Raw genomic sequence first — 24,436 nt, 5'->3', positions numbered from 1 at the left:
TGCTCAGGTGTGTTTATATAGTTGATGAAAACAGGAAAAAAATGGTCTAGGTTGTGCTGAAAAAAGCATATAAGACACTCTTATTGCACATTCTTATGACATAGTGATGGAAAAAAGCAGCCGAAATGCTCTGTGTTGTAAAATAATTTAGTTGTGAAACGTTTAAATGTCTTAAAGGTACAGAAGTTGTTCATAATAACATTGTGGCATCATTTATCAATGATCTGAGAATGTTTTTTCTCATCATGAGACACTTTTGGTCAATCGTGGAACGGTTCACAGAGAGGCAGCGATGCTCTTGGCTGTTCTGATGGCAACTACTCTGCACATGGATCACTTCAACGGAAAGATCACTGCTCCAGCGCTGGCAGCAACTGCCTGTACCGCGGAAAAAAAAAAGTCTAAAAGAGAGTTGGACAATAAACGCAGTAAAACATGTGTCAGTATCAGCCGAGTCATCTGGTGTGTATAATCCAAGCATCTGTCCGTGCTCATCTGATGAAAGGAGCCCAGGACGGAGACAGTCAGTCCAGAAAACGTTCATATTTTAACAACCTGAAACTCAACTGTCAACCGTTTCCCGAGCAATCCCGCTTCAAAGACGAGTTTCAAAGAGAGTTCGCGTTTGCTTCGTGTACAGGAACTCGTGTACTAGTGCATCAGTGCGAGCTCTGCCCAGTCATACCTAGGGAGTTAAAAAAATACTGTATATATGGTGCAGTTGACGCAGCTAAACACATGTCTCCATGTGCCTGTTGATGGAACCTACACCCATCAAGCTGTGGCTTCATGGTTGTAAGGCCAGATGTGGTGTAAGTGGCCAGATGGTCAGAGCTGCTTCTCCCCCTGTGGTATTCAAGCTAAGCTCCGACTTCTCTGATTGCACAGAGACGCGAATGTATGGCAGCGGAGACTCAGCGACGTCCATATGTCAGATCTGCTTTTAGACTCGGCTTCTTTGGGGGGTGGCGGAGAAATGCCTTGCATATCTGAAAGATAAAATGGAAGGGTATAGCGTTTACCTCCCTGTTACCACCTGCTGTTAGATCTGCCCTCTGTCTAGACACTTGTGAGTTTCTCTAATAACGTGCATCTGATTCCAACCGCACAGCGAGCAGCCGTTACTATTTCCCTCAACTGGGAATGACTCTAGCTCTTGTCGGGGCCAAATATCAAATCTATCCCATCATCCCTTTCCGCTTCTTTCCGTGCACCTCTCCTCCACTGCCATAGTTTTTTTTTCTTTTTTCCTCAGAGTAAAGTAAACCCCTGTAGCCTCTCCAGGGTCGCAGGGCGGTGGAGTGACGCAACGTGAGCGAGTGCAGTTGTGATTGAAAGCACGTGGAGATAAAAAAACCTCAGTGAGATATCTGCGGCACATCGAGGAATCGTGCATCAACGTGGGCCAAAATAAAGCATTTGTTTTCTGTAGTGTGAAATCTGTTCCTTCCTGACTCAGTCTGGACCTGAATCTGATTTCAGGCCACATGAGTATGGATACAAAACCGTTTAATCTCTGTTGTTTCAGTTTGTATGGTTTTAAATGTTCCTTTGCCTCTGATAGTAAGCTTGCTAAATATTTTCAGCAGATAAGGTGACGGACGTGACAGGCTCTTTTTTGTCCTGCTGCATTCAAAGGTTGTCAAAGATCTGGCATCAAACTTTATTTTGAACCAGATATTCCGTCGTAATGCAGAAATAAAATGGAAAATATGTCAAAGCACCTGAAGCAACACATTTAAATCCACTATTCACTGCACTTATATCTCACTTTTGATCTCCACCAAATCATAAAATAAACATCTCTACAGTGTTTGGCTGCTAAAGACAATATTTTTCTCAATAACTAGTAGGTAACTTTGTTTGTCTGGTGAAAAAGACAAATAAAACAAATCCAAACAACAAGCTGAAAGACTTTAAAACACTACTTAAACCTGAAACTGCATGGTATGGTAAGATTATTCTCTTCGGCTTTCTCATAAATCCACTGATTGCATTTGCTTCATGTTTGTGTCTGAATAGGCAACCACATTTAACCCTAAGATGGCCTTCAAAAAAGTTACGTTTAAACACCTAGAGCACCAAAATGTGCACATAAAAAATTGAGCTATAAAAATGGTATAATTTGTTTTTTTTTATTGTTTTAAACCAACATCATTCCTTATCAGACATATCAAATATTAATGAATTTAAATGAAGTATACATTTATTTTTTTTAAACCAACATCAGTCCTCGTCATGCGTGTCAAACTTTGATGAATTTTTAAAGTTTTTGTCTTGATGCATCAAAAATAGTGATTTGAATGGGTTTCAATGAGCACATTTTTGTGCGTAAGGTGTGTCGGTGTGAGTATTTTATTTTTTATACTTTAGTTAACATTGTTTACAATAAACTACAAATAAAAAATACATGAAGATAACTGAGAACACTCTAAAATGTACAACCTGGCATACATTTTTAGCAATATGCATGAAAGAATTATAAAATATTCTCGAAATGAAAAGCCAAAAACACAAAAATGTGTCTTGGTGTGTTTAAGGGTTAAATAAAAAAACGTTTAATGGTTCCTCGGGACATTTGATTGCAATCTCCTCCACATTTAAGGACAATACCGATATTATATTATTATATATAGTATTATTCTCACAATCAATGAATAATTGATCATTTTTATATAAGAAAAGATGTCGTTTCTTTTCTTCTTAAGTGAAAAACTGCTGCGTCTGTTTGTTGTTAGAGACCAGCATTAACTAAACTGACAGTTGGATTTCTTTTGTCCAGCATGTTATCTGACTCCCATCAGATGTGACCCTGCCTTGCCTCACGCTCATCCACTTTCTTTAGATCTACAAGATACTATTGAGCGGCGTGACAGTGAGTGATGACTGAGCAACAGCCTCCACAAGCACACTCTGCACAGAGGGCGCTGCTGAATCAGTATGAAGGATGGTTTTTGCCATCCGACATGTGTCTGGTGTGTACATGTGTGCGGATGCTCTGCTGGGATCAGGACTGCAGAGGATCACCTCTCCCCCCTCTGTCCTCTCTCTCTCTGATCCTCCCATCTTTGATGTGAGGGTCTGCTCTGTGTCACAGCCCCAGAACTAAAGTCCGACTGTAGCAGCAGCACCATGGGCTTTACACGAGGCTGTAAATCGATTCCCTGCCAAGTCAGTTCCCTGTCGTGCTTGTATCTGTATCTAAAACATGGGTCATGAGTGTTTCTGTGCATTAAGGCCTAATCCTATCTCTCTTTTTTTAACCCCTGCTCCTCATCCATTGCCTCTCAAAACCGAGTTACAGGGAATAGTGTTTTAAATTATTATTATTATTAGTTTACAAACCAAAATGATTCAGTTTTAATGATTTATTTGTTATATGGAGCAAAGAAATCAGAAAATAATCACATTTAAGAAGCAGAAAAAAAGTGTACAAGTATTTATAAGTGTGTAAAAACATTCAAACTGATAGTAATTGGTTAATAATAGATTTGTCGTTGCAGCCCTATAGTTCAACATATACCGGTATTTTCTGTAACTGACACAAAGAGATACCATCAAAAATACTACTCTGTATTATAATGCAAGAAACATGAAACACCTATTAAGATTTACAAGAGTAGTTCAGTTACAGTCTCTACAGCAGATTTTGTGATTTGCTAGTTGCATATTTTCAAATAGCAATTTTATTTTACAATATTGTGCAGCCCTAGTTAAAATCCAACCCCCAGGAAATGGAACGCACCCCCTTCAAGAACTTAATATGTCATCGCATAAGCAGCAGACGCTGGAGATGCAACCTACCGTCAGCAAATCAAAAAACAAAAACACGTGATAGGGCTCAGTGATAGAGGCACAGGATGAAATAGGATTCAGCCTCTAAGTCTGCTCACGTAAGCTTTTCTCCTGAAGGGGCTGAGATGACTCTGATACATGCAGTACTGCACCATCACACACGTCAAGTGTGTTTATGTTAAAGGTGCATCAGGTTTAGTAAAATGATGTTACTTAATTAAAAGGATTTTAGTATGATGTCACATTTAGACCCAGAAGCATCTCATGACATGACAATCCACAATGAATCTCCTCACGTTTGGTCTTGGAACTGCGATGTGCAACTTTCTCACGGAAGTCTCGCTGTTCTCCTTCTTCTGTTGCGCGCCGCCTCCAACTCACATTCTTGCGAACTACATCATTTTTTAGGAATGTTGATACGACACATATGAAACCTGAAAACACATTTGCCAGCCCAAGACATAACATTCAAGATTCAAACTTGTTACTTCTCCCATGATTGGCAGTGAAGGATAATAGCAGTGTACAGACGAGCAGCACGCCACAGTTTCAGAAATAGTCCAGTTATACCAGACGCAGCAGGTGTGTCCAGCTCTGGATTTCTCCACATGGTGAATTGGCGTGCATGTGGCTGTGGTGATACCGAGACTCTGCATTGTGTATTTGTAGAGGGTGGTGTCATTTCACTCTGTCATAAACCAGAAACCACAAGAGCAGAAGGGTAAGGAATGTGTGTGTGTTTGTGTCTGCTGCCATTATCATCGCTTCAAAGTGTGCGTCCGTGGCTTAAAAATGAGAACCTGCTTCTTTCTACTTGTGACTGAAATCAAGGAGCTTCTCACGAGCTGTGAATCTGCTACTGTCACCACTGTAACCTGCTGTACATGAAGGGAATAAGACAACAATATACCCTGGGAGGGCATTTTTGGGAATTGTTAGTTCTTTTATTTATTTATTTAAAAAAAAAAAAAAAAAAAAAAAAGGCATTTCTAGAGAGAGTTTTTGTGGCTTTAAACTTCGTCATTAACATTTTCCCATCCATTCACAGCAGCAGGAAGAAAGTGAGTCACCAGGTTTTATTAGAAATGGGTCAAAGGAGAGGTTTTATTAGTTCTGGTACATTCAGCCGCGCTGAAAGGCCTCTATTTTTGGTCTGGCGTGGCCTAACATCCATTCAGACTGATAAGAGCGGCCTCTTCCTCGGGGCCTTCCACGCTGCGTTCAAATGCCTGGCTGACCTATCAGCTTTTCTTCCTGTTTGAGTCGACTGTTACCCCCCACCCCCACACTCCCACCCTCTTCCTCATATGGAAGTCATTTGTGTGAGAACACAGAGTCAGACGAATGCTGTGGCTGACTTCAGTGTTGGCTGAATGCACCCAGTGCTGCTGTAAGCAATCCTCTGACACTTTGCTCCCATCAGCCTCAGAGCAAATCTATTATTCAGACAGGGAAGAGTCTGCTCTTATCAGTCAGTTCTCACATGATCCAGGCAACCACTGAATGTGGCATTCACATGTTTGTCGTCCTCCACCAACTGATAAGTGTTAATGTGTTGTATAAAGGCCACGATGCTGGTGAATATAATACTTATTGTACTTTTACCGTAACAAAATTCACAAAGTGCTTTACACATACAATTAGAAATATGTTCAAATAACTTTAGAATGCTGTAAAATAACACAAACAAAACAGCTTCCATTGTTCACTTTGATGCTGAGACTGCAGAGTGCTACAGACACAGGACTCCTCCACTCAACCTTCCCTTTGCCAAGTCCAAGGCAAATACGGTGGCCTTCACATACCAAAAAGGCTGTAAACACATTTCACACATTTTCCACCCTCTATTGACTGTGAGCTCCTGTTTTAAAGCACAAAGCACATGACTGTTTGTGCCCAAAGTACAGATAAAAAGGATTATTCCAAAACTACGGATAACTTTTTAAACTTTTTTTTTATTTTAAAGCCATTATTCACCACTTATATCACATAATTTGGGATAATATGTTCAATTTCTGCCAATTAACCACCCTAAATGTTACATACTGGACCCGAAAGCTTAAGGTAATAGTTAAGGCCCTGGTGTATACCCAATTCGCACCGCATTCCAGTTTTGGAACCGCGTGCAAAGAGCGCAACGGATGCACGATGATATATGATGCGCAGTGCAGTTTGCTGTTTACGCTTAAAACACCAAATTTCACATTCAAAAATACTTTGCATAGAAAAATAACACTGCGACAGCAAACTTTTTATTCTTCAAGGTATCTTAAACTGAGTTTAAAGACAAAGAGTCTTCATAAACACAACAACATATTATTATAAAGTGCATCTCTACGTTCAGTCTGTAGTGCAGCTGTGTCCGTCAAGCCGTCTGTGGAACTGATTTTCTGTGTACGTTCATGGTCTGGCTCCTCTGTCCTCGTGTACACCGACATTTCCAATTGTTCGCCTTAAGTCAACAGGGAAAGAGCTGCTCCAGCAATATTTTCCTACACATACAGTGGGATCAAATACGTGGTAGCTGGGAGCTGCTGCAGTACAGTTTATCTGATCCCTGATCAGTTCAACCACGGAGTGACTTGTGTGGGTGAGAAAGCGCTGACCTTATTCTTGCTCCGTCAGAACGAGTTCATAAGACGTGCCGTCAAAAGTCAAAGGTTTTCATTCATACACCGTCCCAACGGTTACTGTCGGTTAGACGTTTACTCTCCGGTTACACACACGCTGTCCTTGCCTGGCCATTTGTGGATAAGATTGTGACCCTTTTTGAAAGTCACCCACAAAAATAAAGTTTCTGATTTGTCATCTGGCCAGATATACATAATATATCACCACAAAATGCAAAATGTTTAGTGTGTAAGAATTAGTGACATCTAATGGTGAGACTACAGACTTCCCACCACTCATCCACCTCATAAATGGCTTATTCTAAGACAACAAAAACAAAATGATTTTTATCTTGGATTAATTGTACATTTATACAAACACACTCCCTGGTATCACTTTCCGTTTCTGCCGGTAATGAAGCCTCCTAAATGTCACACACGGCATCTTTAATACTGTGGAATTCAGGCCGGCTGTTCCCTGAAAAGAACGTGAAAATGCAGTTGACATGTCAGCTGACAGTAACATGTTGGCATTGGCCGATTTGAAAGATTGCAGAGAGCAACGAAAACAGAATGAGAAGGTGCTAGAAACTGAGACAGAGACAGAGAGAGGGAGAGAGAGAGAGGGGAGCTCCAGCTCTTGTTGTTTTAACCCAGATTCAGCATTGAAATATGGCCACCATGTGGACCCTCTCAAGAAGTGTGGTTCCAAGTGTGGGCCCGGCCAATCACAGGAGACCGTGGCGGTCCAGGAGGAGGGCCTGCAGGGGAGGGTCTGTGAGTCAGAGTCTGAGAGAGGCATTTGAGTGTGAGTGAGCAGCGGAGGAGAGTCGAGGCAGAGAAGTCACATCTCCAGGAGAGCTGGACGATCCACCGAGCCAATGGAGACAGGTTTGGACCACCGTTGTCTTATTCTTCTGCATTACCTTGCATTCGTTTCCACTTTGAGGCAGAACTCGGCGGTTTGAAAGTGTCAGCTGTGTTCTTGGCTGATGTAATGGGAGATAAATATTATGTTGTAGGTGCTAATCACAACCTCCTCGTAGCGTCACAGAGCTCCAGGATGCTGAGCAGATGTGCAGACGTGTTAGGGGAGAAGACGGGTTTCTTTGCTGCTGTGGAAAATCGGAATTTGCACTGACTGTGTTGTTATTGATGGCTGTTATTACAACTAAAATCTACAATTTTCCTAAAGTAATGACAAGGCTGGGGGTTCATTCTGTCCTCCGGTGCTTTCACCGGCGCTATGAAACGACACAAAAAATGAATGCTATTCTTCAGATGTTGTTGTGAAGTTGTGCATGATGGTCATTGATCCTAGTGGTACTTTTTCCTTCCACATGGTTCGTCTTAATCTCAGAGCTGTTATTAGACAAGGAAGCGTTCTTGGACTATAGTGTTTGAGGTTCTCTGTGACCAATCACCTCCTGAATTCCCCCTCCATAGCTGCAGGGGCTTCTCATTCAAACAGATCCTCACAGATTATAAACACTGGCTTTGTTTTAGATTGCTTTGCTGCTGGGTCACAAAGGCCAAAGACGTGTGGCCTGAGAAAGTAGGGCATCCACAAGAAAGCTGGATATATCAGTGGGTCACCGTCTCACACTTACACTGTCAACTTTGATATTATTTGGAACGTGGGATGTAAAGTTCATGTTTGAACTGTAATGATCTGTTTGAAATTGATGCTGCATTTGAAGTAGTACGCCTTAGGTTCACAGAGTAACCACAACTCTCTGTGAGCTGGCTCATAAATATCTCAACCGCCGGTAATATTGTAAATGAAATGGTAGCCACACTCGTGTTTGTGGCACATTATATCATAAATTAAGTCATTGACTCTCAATTCTATGTTTGGACACAGAGCTGATGTAGTTTTATTTAAATGCTGCTGGAGCTTCCTCCTGTTGTCAGGGAGGGTTTATTTCATCCTACTCTCCTGAGTGCTGTATATGCTAATGATAATAAAGTAGTAAATAAGTAATGAAAACTGTGATGTTTGCGTATGAGGCAGTACAATAAAATTGTGTCATTATACATTTCTTTAAAGTTGATTTTCTTTTAAAAAGTGACAGCCCCTAGTTCCACTATTCTACCACAGTGAGGTAGCTCGTTGTCTGATGTCCTCTCAGTATGTTGACATGGTGTCCATGTCTCCATGGTGACGTGTGTGACTCCACCCATGCTAAGATTGTTTTCCAGTCAGCGTTTGTGTAGAAAGGTGTTCTTTGCACTTTTTACGTCTGTGATAAGAGAAAGGCTGAGTGGACACTTGGAGCATGGGCTGTGCACTCAAGCTCCTGACACATTTATGGGATGGCAGAGTTATTCATTGTTATTATTGATTTATGAGTCTTGTCCAAGGATGAATCCGAGGATGAATCTTACTTACTGGTTTTTCCCTGTTTCTTCTATGAAAGTTTCAGTTTCATCCTGACGGGGGAAAGAGTTGTCCAGCGAGTCATGTTGTCCAGAGGACAGCTCGTCTTCAGCTGGGTGATGCTGATGACAATTAGATTTTTTAACTATGAAACTCTGGATTAATCTTACAGACAGATGATTTCCTGGCCTCTTGTGATTCAATTTTCTGTTCCGTCTCGACAATTATTGGCCGTATGAACATTAAATATTGTACAAATGTTCATGATGCCCAGAGGACAGATTTTAAAAATGTTTCTCAATATTTACCAAAAGGATTTCCACAGAATTGAGTTACTTCTCTGTCCTTTATTTCCTCTGCCATTAGGTTTCGTGTGTTAACTCTCCACATCTATTGCAGATTGAATGGTAACGTGATTATCCATTCCATTTCCTTTAACATCGTTATGTCCGTGCACACACACACTGGGGATTAGTGTTGAAGGGGTTCAAGGGGTTGGTGGGTGCAATCTGAGGGCCGTAAACTCATGTGTATGTAAACTGAGACTCGAATAATCCTCTGTCCCCCCCCCCCCCCCCCCGGGTTACACAGGGAGTATAAAGGACACCATAAATCCATCTCAGGCTTCACACATACAAACGACCAGGCCTCACTCTATCTTGGGAAGCCCCTGCTCATGATACGGCTTCAGTTGTGTCTGTCGAGGAATAGCGAGGAGCAGACGTCTGGACATTTGCTGTGACAATTAATAGAAGCACACACATGTCCAGACTTGTTCCAGATCGAATGACCCGCATTCAAGGTGGCTGCAGACACACTGAGAGACTCGGACAGCCTGGTGGACAATACGCGTGAAAGCAGCGCGCAGCGAGGCGGGGTTAAAGGTTAAGTGTCCCGGTCTCCACAGCGTCGTATCTCCCCATGTGGTTCAAATTGTTTGAGCTGCAACAATATTCCTGTCAGTGAGGAATTAGTCTCCGCAGCGCGCCAGCAAATGTTTGACCTTAAAACTTTTGGACTGCCCGTGCTTCGTGCCTGCAAAGCCGTTTGTCTTAAACCCTAACGTCAAACATCAGTCTTGTCAAAGGACCCCCGCCCTCCGCACTCCACCCCAAACATCAACGGTCTTTGTGTGAGTGGAGGAGGGAGGAGGTTTTCCAGAAGAAGAGCTCAGCGAGTGAACGTGTGTCTGCATCTGTTCCTGCATCTGTTCATTGTGAGATTGACAAAAATGAATGTTGCTCCAAATGGACAGAGGCGGCTGTCCGTGCCTGCTCTTATGATCTCATCTAGGTCACAGCGGCCCAAGCGTACTCGCCGGCGTTAGCACACACAAAGACAAACAGTTTCTCCACTGGAAAAGATGAAGCAGGGGGAAAAAGAAAAGAGAGCCTGTTGTTGATATCTCGACAGGATGACAAAGATCAAAGTTTGTATAATGCTCTTACTCACTGGGACGTGCCCGCAGAGGGACGCCTCGTCACTGTTCAGAGTGCACCGAGGGAACATCACGGTGCAGGCGGCACACGTGTCAAGTGCTGCGCTGCCAAACGCTGGTTGGAGAATGACTTACAGACACCCACGAGACAGCGGGGAAACCAGAGCAGGAAGAAAAAAAAAAAATGACTCAAAGAAAAGAAAAGAAACAACTGTCAGCTGTGGCTCAGAGCTGTATTTATAACATGGCCTCTGCATGTGTGTTTTCATCTTCTCTGGATATGCACCGCCTGTGTGTCTCAGACATGTGATAATAGAAATGTCTGCAAAAGTTGCCCCAGACTAATTTCTCAAACCTCTGCAGCCAGCGTCTTTGTTAGAATCCTGACCTGAGTGAGCTCATTGGAGAACTCTGTACCAAAAGCTACCAAAAGAATAATTCACAGTCCTGCCTCCTGCATGCTCAAAACAGGCACCAGGAGTGAGCCAATATGATATTGGGTATCGGTATCGTTTGAATATCGCAATAACTGGCGATCTGTCCGGGTGTGTGACCCCGCCTCCTGCCCTTTGTCAGCTGAGATTCATGTGGAGGATGAAATGCTAGAAGATTGTAGATGAACGTGGGATGCTCATGGCTGCTTTGTGACTGCGTGATCATTAGTGCATCAGTGCAGATGTGTTCAGAGCTCGACTGTTTAAAACTGGAATGGTATCAGTAGATACTCAAGGTGGTGATATCGGTATTAGGAAAAAAAACTAGTACTGATCCAGGTCTACCAGGCGTCCATGCAGATGTTTTCCAGATTTTGTGTCGTGAAAATGTCAAATGTATGTTCTGAAGCAGACTTTTTTATGGCTGCGTGAAACCTGTTATCTGTTTATTTCCCTGAATTCTGTTTCCTCAGACGATTGAGATTGTGTCTTCATCATCACAGTTATCATTAAGATCAGACACCAGATCTCCTCCTTCAGTCTATTGTCAGGAAAACAACCTTTTTATGAACTGCTGCTGAGGTTATCAGCCGGTCATGTGACAGGCGGACGGACGTTGTGTTATCAACCGTTTGCTGACCCCAGGTCAGCTGTGTGGGCCGCGAGTGAGGCCTCAGGCTTGTTTTTCTCTCCGTCTGCATCCGCTTCTCATTCTTCTGTTTCCAAATCTATTTCTATGAAGACACACTCTTACACATACTGTGAAATCATTTCTCCTTATTATAAGACGTGTCATTTATGACGATACAGTACAGCGAGTACCCTGATTACAAATCCTTTAAACATAAACACAGTGGAAACTGAAGAGGCCCACTTCAAACACACACAACTCATTAGACCCCTCAACACCAGGATCCTCCCTTCCTCCCCTTTCTCTTCTTCTCCCCCTCACTTTCTTCCTTCTGCTAATTCTGTGGGGGGGGGGGGACAATCAACTCAGTGCTTTATCTGTGCACGTAGTTCCATTTTACACTCATGCTGTTGTTCCGCCTCTGCTTTATCTCCTAGGTGTGTCTGATGTGACGCCAGCGGGCTGGCTCAGGGAGAAGAACTTCAGTACAATGTAGACACCTACAAAAAGAAAGGAAATAAGACGAGTGAGAACAGCGAGACGACACGAGGAGGGCGAGCTCAGGGGAGGAGGAAGATCGACAGCACAAGATAAGACGTCAGAAGAGCAGTGTCAATCATTGACGTGATCCGTCTGTGTACGGCAGTGTCGTCTGGATCCCACGTCCCTGGACGGCGTCTCGTAGAGGACAGAGAACTCCGGGGCAACCGTCAGCATGTGCCATGTGATTGTCACCTGCCGCTCCATGCTATGGACTCTGCTGAGCATCGTGGCGGCGTTTGGCGAGCTCATCGCCTTCATGAGCACTGACTGGCTGGTGGGATTCCCCCGCACCCCCGACGCCGTCTTCGGCCCCCATGGGGCCACCACCGCCGGGGAGGCCTACAGGCCCACTTTAGGCATCTACGGCCGCTGTATAAAACTGCCCCACCTGCACCGCGGGATCCTGTGCGGGCCGTACGCCGTGCACTTTGGGGAGATTGCCAGCGGGTTCTGGCAGGCCACTTCCATCTTTTTGGCCACAGGGATCCTGCTGCTGTGCGCCGTGGCGTTCATCTCGGTCTTCACGATGTGCTTCCAGAGCATCATGAAGAAGAGCATCTTCAACGTGTGCGGGTTGCTGCAAGGGATCGCAGGTGAGGCGCGTGCACGCGACACAACACACACGTTGCTTTGGTACAGATCACTGATGGTGACACGGTGTCAGAAACCTCAGTTTAAACACATTATACCTTGTTAAATAATCAAATAAATACAGATTTCTGCCGATTTCCAAGATTGTTGAAAACATTTTTCTCATTTTGTTGGTAGACAACAACTCAACAAAATGACATTAGTCTCATTGTTTTTAGATATTTAATGTAGAAATGTTATACATATTGTATATGTTATCCTAAAGTTTGTGTCTTTTAGGAACAATAACATTAAATTATAATACTTTACAGTAAATAAAAGACACCAGAAGATGTGAATGATGTGTTCACGGCAGTTATTTATTTAAATATTTAGTCTATATTAAAATAACTAAGAACTGGGTTTAAGTTACACATTTTGCCAACTTGTATATTTTGATTATCATGAACATTTAAACCACACAAGATCCATTTTATATAGTGTCCTGCTTAGTTCTGCTAGTATTGTTACTGAACATTAGTAAAAATGATTTAAACATCCAATAGATAATATTATTCTTGTTTAATAAGAAGAATAAAAATTGTATACACACTAGAATCGGGTGAAAGTGCTGCTAGTAAGATTTAGAAGTGCCAGTACTGTGTTGCAGACAGTACTGGTCCACTTCAGCGCTGAATATAGACTTAAAATATAGGTTTTTTTGAATGTAATGAAATGTTAAAAAGAGTGTTTGACAGCTACAACAGTCACAGTTTTTTCCTGGACTCCACATGAAAGACTTGTAACCGTGTAATCATGAGGACAAAGGGTTCCCAAATCATAAAAACTCTCATTGTTTCTGTTTATTCCTGCGGCATCCACCCTTTATCAAGGTAAATGAAAAGTTGTGCTCGCGGCTGAACGCGTTCATTACGAGCGCCACGACTCCTGCGGCTCCTGAGTCGTGTGTGGACTGAACTAGACAAGGTCTGAGCTGTCACACGCCGCACTTCCTGCTGCTGTCGCCTCACTGTTTACTCTCTGCCTGCTCAGTGTGGGATTCTCTGACATTAAATTGGCCCCTTAAGAAAAGCAGTTGTCCACGCATGCGTATCTGAGTTCCAGTGTGTGTGTGTGTGTGTGCTGTGACTACGGTTGTGTGTCTGAGGCCAAATCACGGGCCACTCTGACTCACTGTGGTGAATTATGGAAGGGAGGAGGCCATGAGATCAGCCCTGCTGAACCTCTTCTGTTATTTTTCTGTAGCTCTCAGCTCTGTCTCTGGTGATTATGGCTCTCCTCCCCCACAGTTGTTTATTTGGTGTGGGCCCAAACAGAAAAAAGGTGGGTGTGTGTGTGTGTGGTGAACAGTACATGCAGCTCAGTGCGGCCCTGCTGACCTGAGTCACGACACCAGCGAACCGGTGTGTGTGTGTAGATGCATGTGACGATTCGTAGGTGATAATCTAGAATAATCTCTGTGCTCCAATCTCTTCACAGTGAAGGATCTGACCCAGTAACACTGTGGTGCGATGGTGCAGATCGCTGAGCGCGGCTCCTTAAAGGCAGTGTTGGATTGGAGTATTGTTTTTCATGTCGATGTGATGAAGTATTTTAATTTGTTGGGACACGGGCAGACATTCCTCGTTGCTTATTTCACACTAAAAACAACCTTTTTTAACAAGACTGACTCAAAGGCTGTTTGTACGCCACAGAGAATCTATTATAAGTGTTGTCCACATGAAGGCTGAAGACCTGTGTCTGATAAAGGACTAATTTAATGTGAAACGAGATACAATAACAAATATATTGGTTGATGTTCTTGTCTTCTATCAGTATAGGGCTGCAACGATTATTTAATTAATCGATTACTAAATGAATCATCAACTATGGGTTGATTGTCAATTATTAAAACAAGTTCTCTTGTAGATTTTTTAGCTTCTTAAATGTGAAAGATTTCTGGTTTCTTTGCTCCATATAACAAATAAATCTTTAAAACTGGTTCATTTTGGTTTTGCGGACAAAAACAAGACATTGGAGAACATCTTCATTCCATTTTTCAACATTTTCTGACATTTTATGGACCAGACAAGTAAATAATATAATAGTAATAATCGTTAGTTGCAGCTCGACTAAACACATGTTTCAAAAGTGAACTGATGGAATTCAAAATGTGCCATATTCTCGATACATAAAGCATCCTAACATATCTATGTTAAACCAGAATGGGCTAAAGTCTCGTGCTCAAAATCAGTATGTAAATCATGTATTACCAGCAAATATTGATTCATCCATTCACTCATTCATTCAGCGTTTTTTAAGAACAAGTCGGCATCAAAGCTGCGATGTTTTGGCCCAGGGGTTTTTGAGGCTCTAGTATGTTGTCGTGGAGAAACATACTGTAGATTCATACTGGATTATGCCATGGAGAACTTTAAAGTTTCTTATCTATAAGATGAGTTTATTGATGTTGCTCCCCTTAAAGCATTTGATCCAGACGAAGGTTTTCCTTTAAGTACGCTGCTTATGGGTTTGTGTGAGTGTGTGTGTGTGCGTGTACATGTGTAGACTGTGAGGTGAGGACTCATTTGGATTCAAACCTGTGTCTGTGAAGACATTTTGGTTTGTCCTCCCAACTTTAAATGGATCTTTGTGGGTTAAGACTTGGTTTTAGGGTGAGAATTGTGTTGGTTGAGGTTAAAGGTCATGGTTAAGAATGTGGTTGTGGTCGTTAAGGGTGTTTAGGGTTGGGCTTACGTGTGTGTGACTCTAGAGCACCACCAGGAGGAGCTGTACATCGGTTATATTCTGGGACCAATGAAGGCTTAACTTATACAGGAGTGACTCACATGAGGTTTTAACCGTTGATATCACAACAGTAGGTTCACCTGAGAACACATTTTCAAAGATTCAGAAAAGGAAATGTGAAATTTCACGCAATTCTGGGAATTAGTTGGTGATAAGTGATGCAAAGGTAGGGCCACACGGTTGGTGTAGTGGTTAGCACTCATGCCTTTGCTGCAAGAAGGGGTTTAAGGGTTTGAGCCCCAGTTGGAACAAGGGCCTTTCTGCATGGAGTTTGCATGTCCGTGTGCGTCTCTGTGTCATAGCAAAGAAACAAACTGATGGCGTAAATAAAAACATCCAATAGCTGGTGATACGTGGACACATGTCGTTGCTGCTTCAGTTCATTAGTGTGGTAATATTTAGTGGTGGACTGACGTGGTTTCCTCATTTAGTCCACACATCCCTCCTCACCCTCCTCAATAGTCTGATGTAGACGCTCTTAGTGTCGTGACACGGAGATCCTGCTGTTTACCGCGAAGCAATGAAAGTGAGGAAACGCACCGCCGAGTCTCCTCATTGTCGGGAGGATGAGGATGTGGAAGAGGAAGAGGAAAGGGGGCGAGAGGAGCATCAAACGGCCGAGGAGGCGGGAGAGTTTCCTTCTGGAGCCAAGCGCTGATAACCCTTGAAGAGATCAGTCCTGTGTGACATCCAGCATGAATCATTCAGCTATAAGTGGCGACCTGAGCGCTGTCTCTCCTCTGTAAATGATATCACTCTCGCTGATATCCAGCAGCAGCAGCAGCAGCAGCATCACATCGCTTCTCTGCTAATCATTATTTCCACAGTGTGCGCCGACCCTCTGGTAATGAGAAAACTGGAGCCAGATGGCAGATGTTGGGGGGGGGGGGGGGGCAGTGATTGACCTCAGATGAGAGGAGTGTGATGACGTCGCCAGAGATTTTCACATCGCTGCTCTGGAGTTTGTCCAAACCCTGAGACCTGGTCTCCACATACACTCATGTCACTCTCCAGTGACACACTTTGCGATTAAAGTGGCGTCTACGGGTGTGTTTTTTCTCCAGATTTCAGCGGAGGGTAAATCCATTCATGTCCTTACGTAACGAAATGTCTAGAACAGTCTCTTCTGCTGAGGGTCAGTCGAGTAAACTTCAGTTAAAGGCCCCCGAAGGCTTCTTCAGACGACCTGTGAGGGAATTCTCTGCACATTTTCACTCATTCTCGTTCCCATTGAAAAGGATTAGAGACAGGACTGCAAACACACTGGGCTGTAAAGCCGTCTCTCGCTCTTGCGCGTTTGGTGTCAAATGCTTTTATCACCTGCTATAAACTTTCCCTCCAGCCGTGAGTCACCGACTTCATCCCAAGTTTAACTGCTGACCGTGACTCAAAGCTCCAGCGTGGAAGTCAGGAAGGAAAACAACAATACCTTTACAGGAATGTGAGCAGAGTTACGGGTTTTCGGCGATGACTCCGACTCTTGTGTTGCGCAAAAGGGGAAAACAGAGTCACTGATTAACACACACCAGTCGTATATTAACTTGCTGTCAACTGGATATGGAGCTGTGACTCATTTCATTATAAACATGCAGAAGTAAGCGGCTGTGGAAACAACTTCTGCATACACAACATGTTGTGTAGTATTAATAATATAATTAAAAAAAAAAACACTCAAAATGAGTTAATGGTAGGGTATTTCGCATCAGAGGGAAGTCGTAAATTGAGAAATGTTTTAAAATGTTATGTGAGTGACTTAGATATACATACAGTCCCGGTGATTTATCTTCCTGTGCCAAAACGAGGAGATTTAAGGTTTTCCCCTTTTAGTTTTCAAACAAAAGAACTTGTGTTTTTGTAGCATTATCACAGTTTAATACGGAAATGAGTGTTTTTGTATCATTTTGTGATACTTTTTTTTGGTAAGAGTCTAAAAGAAAAGACTGTATCCTTATCGTTGGTTGACAACGGTCCAAACCGCCCCCACTTCCGCCAGCTCCTCCTGGGAGATCCCGAGGCGTTCTCAGGCCAGCGGAGAGATAGCCCCGGGGTCTCCTCCTGGAAGAATGTGCCCGAAACACCTCAACTGGCTCCTCATGACTGTATATTGAAGCATATTTTAGTAATTATCCCGTAACACAATTATCAATGGCCCCATGTCTTCTTACAGGTATGTGTAATATGTTCAGATACTTAAATATGAATGTTTTTTCTTCCTTTATTTTTTTTTTATCACTTTTTTATGCATTGTAAAGACAGTTTGATGAAATCTGCGAGATTGACTCAGTTTAGCTGATTTCAAATATGCACAGAAGTTCAACACTATGGCCCTGTCGTGGCACTGTAGCACCTCTACACGTTAAACTTAAATTATTTTTTCCCGGAATCGCTACAGAAAGAGAACGGTGGGACTATGACATCATCGTCGTATCGGTTGTCTAAGTTTTTGAGATTTCAGGGCTCCCAAAGTGCCGTTTTCCGTGTGGATGAAGTGGCGATAACGTTTTATGCGCAGTCTCTGCTCTGACCCAAACAATACGCCTCTGCATTCCTCATACGTCAGCAGCAAACTTCAGAGATTTTCCGGGGCTCTATTTTCTGGACATTTCACGTCTGAAAATCTAGCTTTTGTCACGGATGATGTGAAAAGTCTGGCACACACTCGGTGCACTCGGATGAAAAGTCCAAAGTCATTATGACTCATTCTTTTCAACCGTCTCTGAACCTGTCCTTGAACCATGTGTGCGACGGCAGTTCGTTTGTTCTTCTGTCGTTTAGAAAAGACGAGGATTCTACTCGTAAATGAATATTTCTTTTGGATCTGGTTGCCAGGTTGACACTCGTGGTGTTGTCCTGACAAGAAAGCCTGGTTCTTTCTCTTCTCATGTGGAGCCGAGGATTGGATGTGGCTCCTCTTCAGATTTTTTTTCCTGGAAAGGAGAGCGGTGGCCAGATTTCCTGGAGCAGAGTGCCGACATGCTGTGCTGTGTTACAAGGTGGAGGCCAGAGAAGGAGGAGGAGAAAGAGGAGGAAGAGGAGGCAGAGGAGGAGGGGGTTTGGTGGCAGGGAGTCGCAATCAGAAATAGATAGAAATAGATTTACTGTATGTTGGAGAATTGACAGTTTGGTTGGAAGTTAACCGAGACGAGGGCCTTGCAGAGGGAATAGGGTGGAGTGCAGCGGGATATTAGGTCAGAGGGCCTTAGGTCTTGGGGAAGGAGTGTGTGTGCGTGTGTGTGTGTGTGGGGTGGGAGTCCTAGTAGGGGAGCACTTGGGAATTAAAACCATACCTTCAATCCATCACTGAAGCCAGTCTGGACGTCAGGGCAATGCAGCAACATGTGGAAAGAATTTATGACCTAGTTTTCATTTCCTTGTTGAAGACGATATTGGGTGCTCCGAGAGCAGGAGAATGGGAGGAGAAAGAAAGGAAGCAGAGAGGGAGAGATTAAGGGCCAATGAAAGGAGAGAGTTTCCCCCCCCCCAGCAGTGCGACCTGTCTACCGTCGGGTGAAAACGCAGAGTCTGAAATTCTCATCTCCTGTCTGCTTAGTTTATTACCTGTAATTTTATTATCTTACATGTTTCCTGCTCAGCTCTGATTGGTCGCAGGCTCCGACTGATCCGCTTCCATGGGAGGAAACGTAGAGCAGGGAAAACAAACAAGGGTACTGAAGAAATGCATTCTCTTCAGCTGAGGTCATTATATATCTGTTGAATTCTCAAAGGCCTTAAAAAGGTATTTTACTTGTACATATGGATTAATCCAGTCCAGTTGCACTTGGCATTACAAAAAAAAACAATTAAATCAGATCATCTGCCTCCATCATGTCCTCCTCTCCCTTGTGTCCTCTTCTGTTACACAAACTGTCCTCATGTCCTCCTTCACAACATCCATGAACATTCTCCTCCTGCCCGGCAGCTCCATCTTCAGCATCCTTTGTCCGATATAATCACTATCCCTTCCTCTGCCACGTGGCCAAACCACCTCAAACTCCACTCTCTTATACTTCATCTCCAGATCGTTCATGTCCATCCTGGTCCCCCCCAACGAAAACCTCAGCATCTTCAGCTCTGCCACCTCCTGTCTTTTAGACCGGGTCACTGTCTCCAAGCCATACATCATAGCTGGCCTTTAAATGAATAATTAAATAAGACATGGAACAACATAGAAGCACACAGCACAACTTAAAGCAATCACAGTCCCCCCCCCCCCTCCGTCACAGGACGCTGGAGGGTCGACCTTGGCCCGGGGGAAGGCGGCAGCGTTTCTTTGCTTACCTTTTCCTGTTGTTCTCTTCTCTCTCTGCTGCTGCACGCGTGCCAACCTTTGTGTCTTGCAGTTGCTGAACCTTTTTTTTGCTGTGATGATCTTTGCTCACATTTCAGACAGTCGTCAGGAAGTTGTTTCTGCGTGGTGTAACTGTTTTTCAGCCTGATGGGATGCTTTGAATGCCATGATGGCACCGTGACAGGAAATGATGTTTTTTTTCTGCTGCAGTCATCATTTACAGATGCAGCGTGAACAAGTTTGAGTGATTGGGGTTTGTGTTTTTTTTGACGTGACACTGGTGACATCCGTTGGTCAGTTTTTCACATTTTCTTTTTGGATTTGCGTGTTTTGTGCCTTTTTTGCCGCAGCGTTTGTGAATATGCAGCTTGTTTCTCCTCCTGCATGTGTTGTGGGTCGTTGCGTTGCAGTCCCCGTAGACTTTAATGTGAACTATTCATTCTAACACTTAAACACAAAGAGCAGCACACTTGTTTCTCGTTTATGTAAATTGTAAATAAATTATACGCTTTACATTGAACTTAAAATACTAAAATAATAACGTATAAGTAAGTCATACAGACCAGAGAGAAAGGAGAAGGCAAACTCACCGCTGTGTTGTCAGAACAACACATCACACGCGTTTCCTCTGTGACTCGCAGCCATATTTCTGCTCGGCCGTGATGCGTTCACTGATGCTCGTAAAATCCCCTCGCTCACAGAATTTGAGCACACGCACACATTGCCCTGTGGCTTTCTCCAAATACTGGTGAGGACATGTCCCCACTGTCCATACACAAACCTACGCCCTTGGTCTTCAGTTGTATTTTAACAACTCTCCCACAGTTGTACAACTTGACTACCTTCATGGGAGCACGACCCCTCTTTATGGGAGCTCAGCTCCCATTGGCCCCCACATAAATTGAACCCTAGTCATGATTGTCCACTCACAAGGATTGAAACGTCATTACATCGCTGTCTTATGGACCACACAGTGGTCTGTTGCACATCTAGGCTGTATATTTTCAGCTCAGATGGGTTTTCAGGAGTTTGACCGCCCTCTAATTTTTAACAGTTATCTGAATTGTGGATAAAAAGTAACAAGTTTGTTTTAAAGGCAGCGCCACACTCAGGAACAATTGTATGTTTTTGGCTCTGCTGCATGAATAGGAACCAAACCCTGTTTAGTTTCATTGTAAACACCTACTGTCCAATTCAGATTCAGATCTTATTCTGTTTATGTTTGAAACCAAACAAACATCTCAAACAATTGTTTTCATTGTTTGAATATATTTTCCTGGAGTGGTCTCGAGGGTGAGGTTTTGTTCAGTTGAGTAACCGTGAAAAGGTTTTGTGTATGCAGTCGAAAAGACTGAAGTCGAAATCGTTGCCGGATGTTTTTTTCTGAGACAAATGAATAATCAACGTCACATCACATCAGCCACCGTTTGTTGTTTTGTCCACGTTAATCTTTCATGCGTTTCCATGGCAACTTTTCTAGCCACAGCTTCTTAACCAAGCAAAGAAAACGTCATCTGAAGCACATGATGACCGTTTAGAACAAACAGGGACATGAGACATGGTGGCCAGAGTGAGAATAATTTCCTTTGGGAAACATCAAGGGCAGCCCATGCTCATGATCGAGTGGAAAGGAATTGGGCTTGTAACCTGAGAGGGTTGCCAGTTCGAATCCCCGATAGGTCAAGGACTTGGGTTCCACTGAGCAATGTTTTTTTTAAATTGGGCCACATCCAGTGTACTCCAGTGTAGTGCCGGGATAAATGGGAAGGTTGTGTCAGGAAGGACATCCGACATAAAAAATCTGCCAAATTAAATATGCAGATTATCTGCTGTGTCAACCCCTAAAAAAAACAAAACATGTAGGAATGAATTGAGAAATGAGCTAGTGACTGAAGTCTACAGTTTCACATTCTGGTTTTATGATGTAGATTATGTCGTAGATATTCACCACCGCCATGAGTTTGGCAAAGATCAAAATCTTCGTGTACAAGTCCTGGAGTTGGTAAATCCACCTGCTACAGTGTTTCCACGCGACACCATGCCGGTTTAAAGGTTTAGTGTTAAAGGGTGTCATGTGCTGAGGAGCCTCTAGGGGCTGCTGTGTGTAAAATCGGCTACCATGAGTTCATCTCCTGCTTCCTGTCTCCCTTCTCTTAGGTCTGTTTCTGATCCTGGGTCTGATGTTGTATCCCGCTGGCTGGGGTTCAGACAAGGTGCAGCTGTACTGCGGCCCCGACGCGGCGCCGTACCGCGCCGGGCTCTGCTCCATGGGCTGGGCCTTCTACACGGCCATGGGCGGCACCGTGCTCACCTTCGTCTGCGCCGTCTTCTCTGCGCAGGCGGAGATCGCCACCTCCAGCGACAAGGTCCAGGAGGAGATCGAGGAGGGGAAGAGCCTGATCTGCCTCCTCTGAGGCCTCAGATACTGAAGAAGAAGAAGAAGAAGATGAAAAGAGGCCAGTAACCATCAACGCTGCCTCTCGTGTCTTTTCCCACGAGGGCCCAGCTTGTGAAATGGAGGCCCCAGAATTTGTTTACCACTAAAACTGACTCTCATTGTGTTTTTTGTTTTGTGTTTTTACGTGGGAGAAATCTTCAAGTGCCAAGTTGTTTTTTTTTTGTTTTTGTTTTTTAATTTCCTTAAATTGTGTGTTTTTGTCTTTCTGCCACTAGAGGTGCTGTGTATGTTATTGTATTCATGTGTAGCCATGTGGTCTCAGGCTCTGTACGGTCACCACATGTCCTGTAAATAAGTGTGATTATATATATATTTTGTACATAGTTATGATCACAGAATGATGGTTGGCTTGATCCAAGCTGGGCTGATGAAGTCACTCTTGCCTTAGGAAAAGAAAAAGGAACCACACACACACACACACACACACGCACACACACACACTGGTGTCACTGTCACCAGACCTCGACCTTGTTTGCCACGTGTGAGTATTAAGCTCGACAAGGGAACCACTACACAGTCAGAATAAACTACTCGCAGAATCAAACGGTCGTCAGCTCAGTGTGGACGTCCTTTTAAAAGCTTACAGAATGTACTGTCATAGGGAGGATGTGTGTGTTTGCAGAGACCCTTGAAATGTATCAGCCAAACACACGATGACTGCACAGCGATGATGATGATGATGATGATTGTCCACGCGTTTCGTTTGCCCTCTGCTTCTCTCTCTCTCTTTTTTTTTCTTTGAAAAGGAAAGTTGAAACAAAGCGGCCGCGATTCTCGCCCAAGCTGAGAGCGATGACCCGTGAAGGGGTCGTGGTCGTCGTGGTCGTCGTCGTCGGGCAGAACTCCTGCAGTCGCTGCACAAAGACATGGACGCATAGATGAAGTATTGCTGTCACGAGTCAACGTCTGGTTTCAGGGAGTCTGTGTGGAGTCGTAGATGTAGTGTCCGATCATGTTCTCGTTTGTTTTCTGCCAAATGAATAAAGAGAAAACATCACAGTTGTTTTTGTCTTTTTCTTTTTTTCCCCACACACTGAACTGTGAAAGGCAGCAGCGGAGCATCCAGTTTTATGCTCAGGCCTCGGTTTGGCCTCAGGTGGGTTGGGTTGGGGTGCGGGGGGGGGGTAGGTTGCATTTTCCATCCAGTGGGTGATCAATTTTTCCACTGATGCAGAAATGAACTTGCCTTGTGTCGAGTACATCACTAAGTTTTTTGAGTATTTCCACGACTGTAACGTGGAAAAGTTCTCCACCCACTCAACCAAAACACACCAACTTTTGCATCTTTCTGTAGTTATTTTGTGTCTCCTTGTCTGTGTACTAGTTACATACATATATATATATATATATATATATGTATATATATATATATATATATGCATATATATATATATATATATATATGCATATATATATATATATATATATATATATGCATATATATATATATATATGCATATATATATATATATATATGATCCCTCTGCATCTCTTTATGTTGGTTTTCTGTCTCTTTGTGATTATTTGGTGTCTCTGTCATTTTGTGTCTCTGGTTGTTTTGAGTCTATTTTTGTTTTTTTTTCACCTTTCCGCCCCATGTCAGCTGAGATTGCCACAGCGACCTTCATGTGGAGGATAAAGCCGTAGAAGATGGATGGATGGAAGTTGTTTTGTGTCTATTTGGTGGTTGTTTTGTGTGTCTTTGTTGTTGTTTAGCTTTTCTTTGTGGTGGTTTTTGTGTGCTGTTCTAATCTTTTTGTGTGATATTCTGATAATCTTTTCTCTTTGGTTGTTTTGTGTGTCTTTTTGGTAGTTTTGGTTGTCTTTGTGATAGTTTTGCATGTCTTTGCGGTAGTTTTGTGTGGCTTTGCAGTAGTTTTTTGTGTCTTTGCGGTAGTTTTTTTGTCTCTTTATGGTAGTTTTGTGTGTCTTTGCAATAGTTATCTGTCTTTGTGGTAGTTTTGTGTGTCTTTGCAATAGTTATCTGTCTTTGTGGTAGTTTTGTGTGTCTTTTTGGTAGTTTTTTGTCTCTTTATGGTAGTTTTGTGTGTCTTTGTGGTAGTGTTTTGTCTCTTTATGGTAGTTTTGTGTGTCTTTGCAATAGTTATCTGTCTTTGTGGTAGTTTTGTGTGTCTTTGTGGTAGTTTTTTGTCTCTTTATGGTAGTTTTGTGTGTCTATGCAGTAGTTATCTGTCTTTGTGGTAGTTTTGTGCGTCTTTGTGGTAGTTTTTTGTCTCTTTGCAATAGTTTTGTGTGTATTTGCAATAGTTTTGTGTGTCTTTGCCCATTTCTGATGGTTTTGTCTCTTTGCAGGTGTCTTGTGTCTCATTCTGACCATTTTGTGTCCAGTCATCCAGCCGCGCTTACCTCTGTTTTGAAACACATCATTGAAAATGGTGCTTCCTCCCCATTTTGCCCCTGTTTTGAGATGTGTAAAATACTTATCAATACTAATCAAAAAAGTAAAGTGTACCTCAGACAT

At 43.2% G+C, this 24,436-nt stretch overlaps 1 protein-coding gene across 2 annotated transcripts in view; it reads left to right on the top strand.

Annotated features, from left to right (window-relative positions):
• lhfpl2a (LHFPL tetraspan subfamily member 2a) overlaps positions 1 to 22,953 on the top strand; it is a 50,593-nt gene extending 27,640 nt beyond the window's left edge. Inside the window, exons 1-3 of one of the 2 annotated variants that reach the window (XM_058617849.1) lie at positions 7,196 to 7,295; positions 11,725 to 12,423; positions 21,654 to 22,953. In XM_058617849.1, coding sequence (XP_058473832.1) covers positions 12,003 to 12,423; positions 21,654 to 21,910 — 678 coding nt within the window. In that variant the 5' untranslated portion in view covers positions 7,196 to 7,295; positions 11,725 to 12,002 and the 3' untranslated portion in view covers positions 21,911 to 22,953. Of the gene's footprint in view, positions 1 to 7,195; positions 7,296 to 11,724; positions 12,424 to 21,653 lie in introns of those variants that run through there. The other variant, XM_058617847.1, reaches the window with a different exon arrangement.
• Positions 22,954 to 24,436: the final 1,483 nt, after the last annotated feature.

Source organism: Solea solea, chromosome 19 (genome assembly GCF_958295425.1).
Source record: "Solea solea chromosome 19, fSolSol10.1, whole genome shotgun sequence".
Classification (NCBI taxonomy): domain Eukaryota; kingdom Metazoa; phylum Chordata; class Actinopteri; order Pleuronectiformes; family Soleidae; genus Solea; species Solea solea.
The sequence above is the reverse complement of the archived record's forward strand: the minus strand, read 5'-3'. Positions and strand labels throughout refer to the sequence as shown.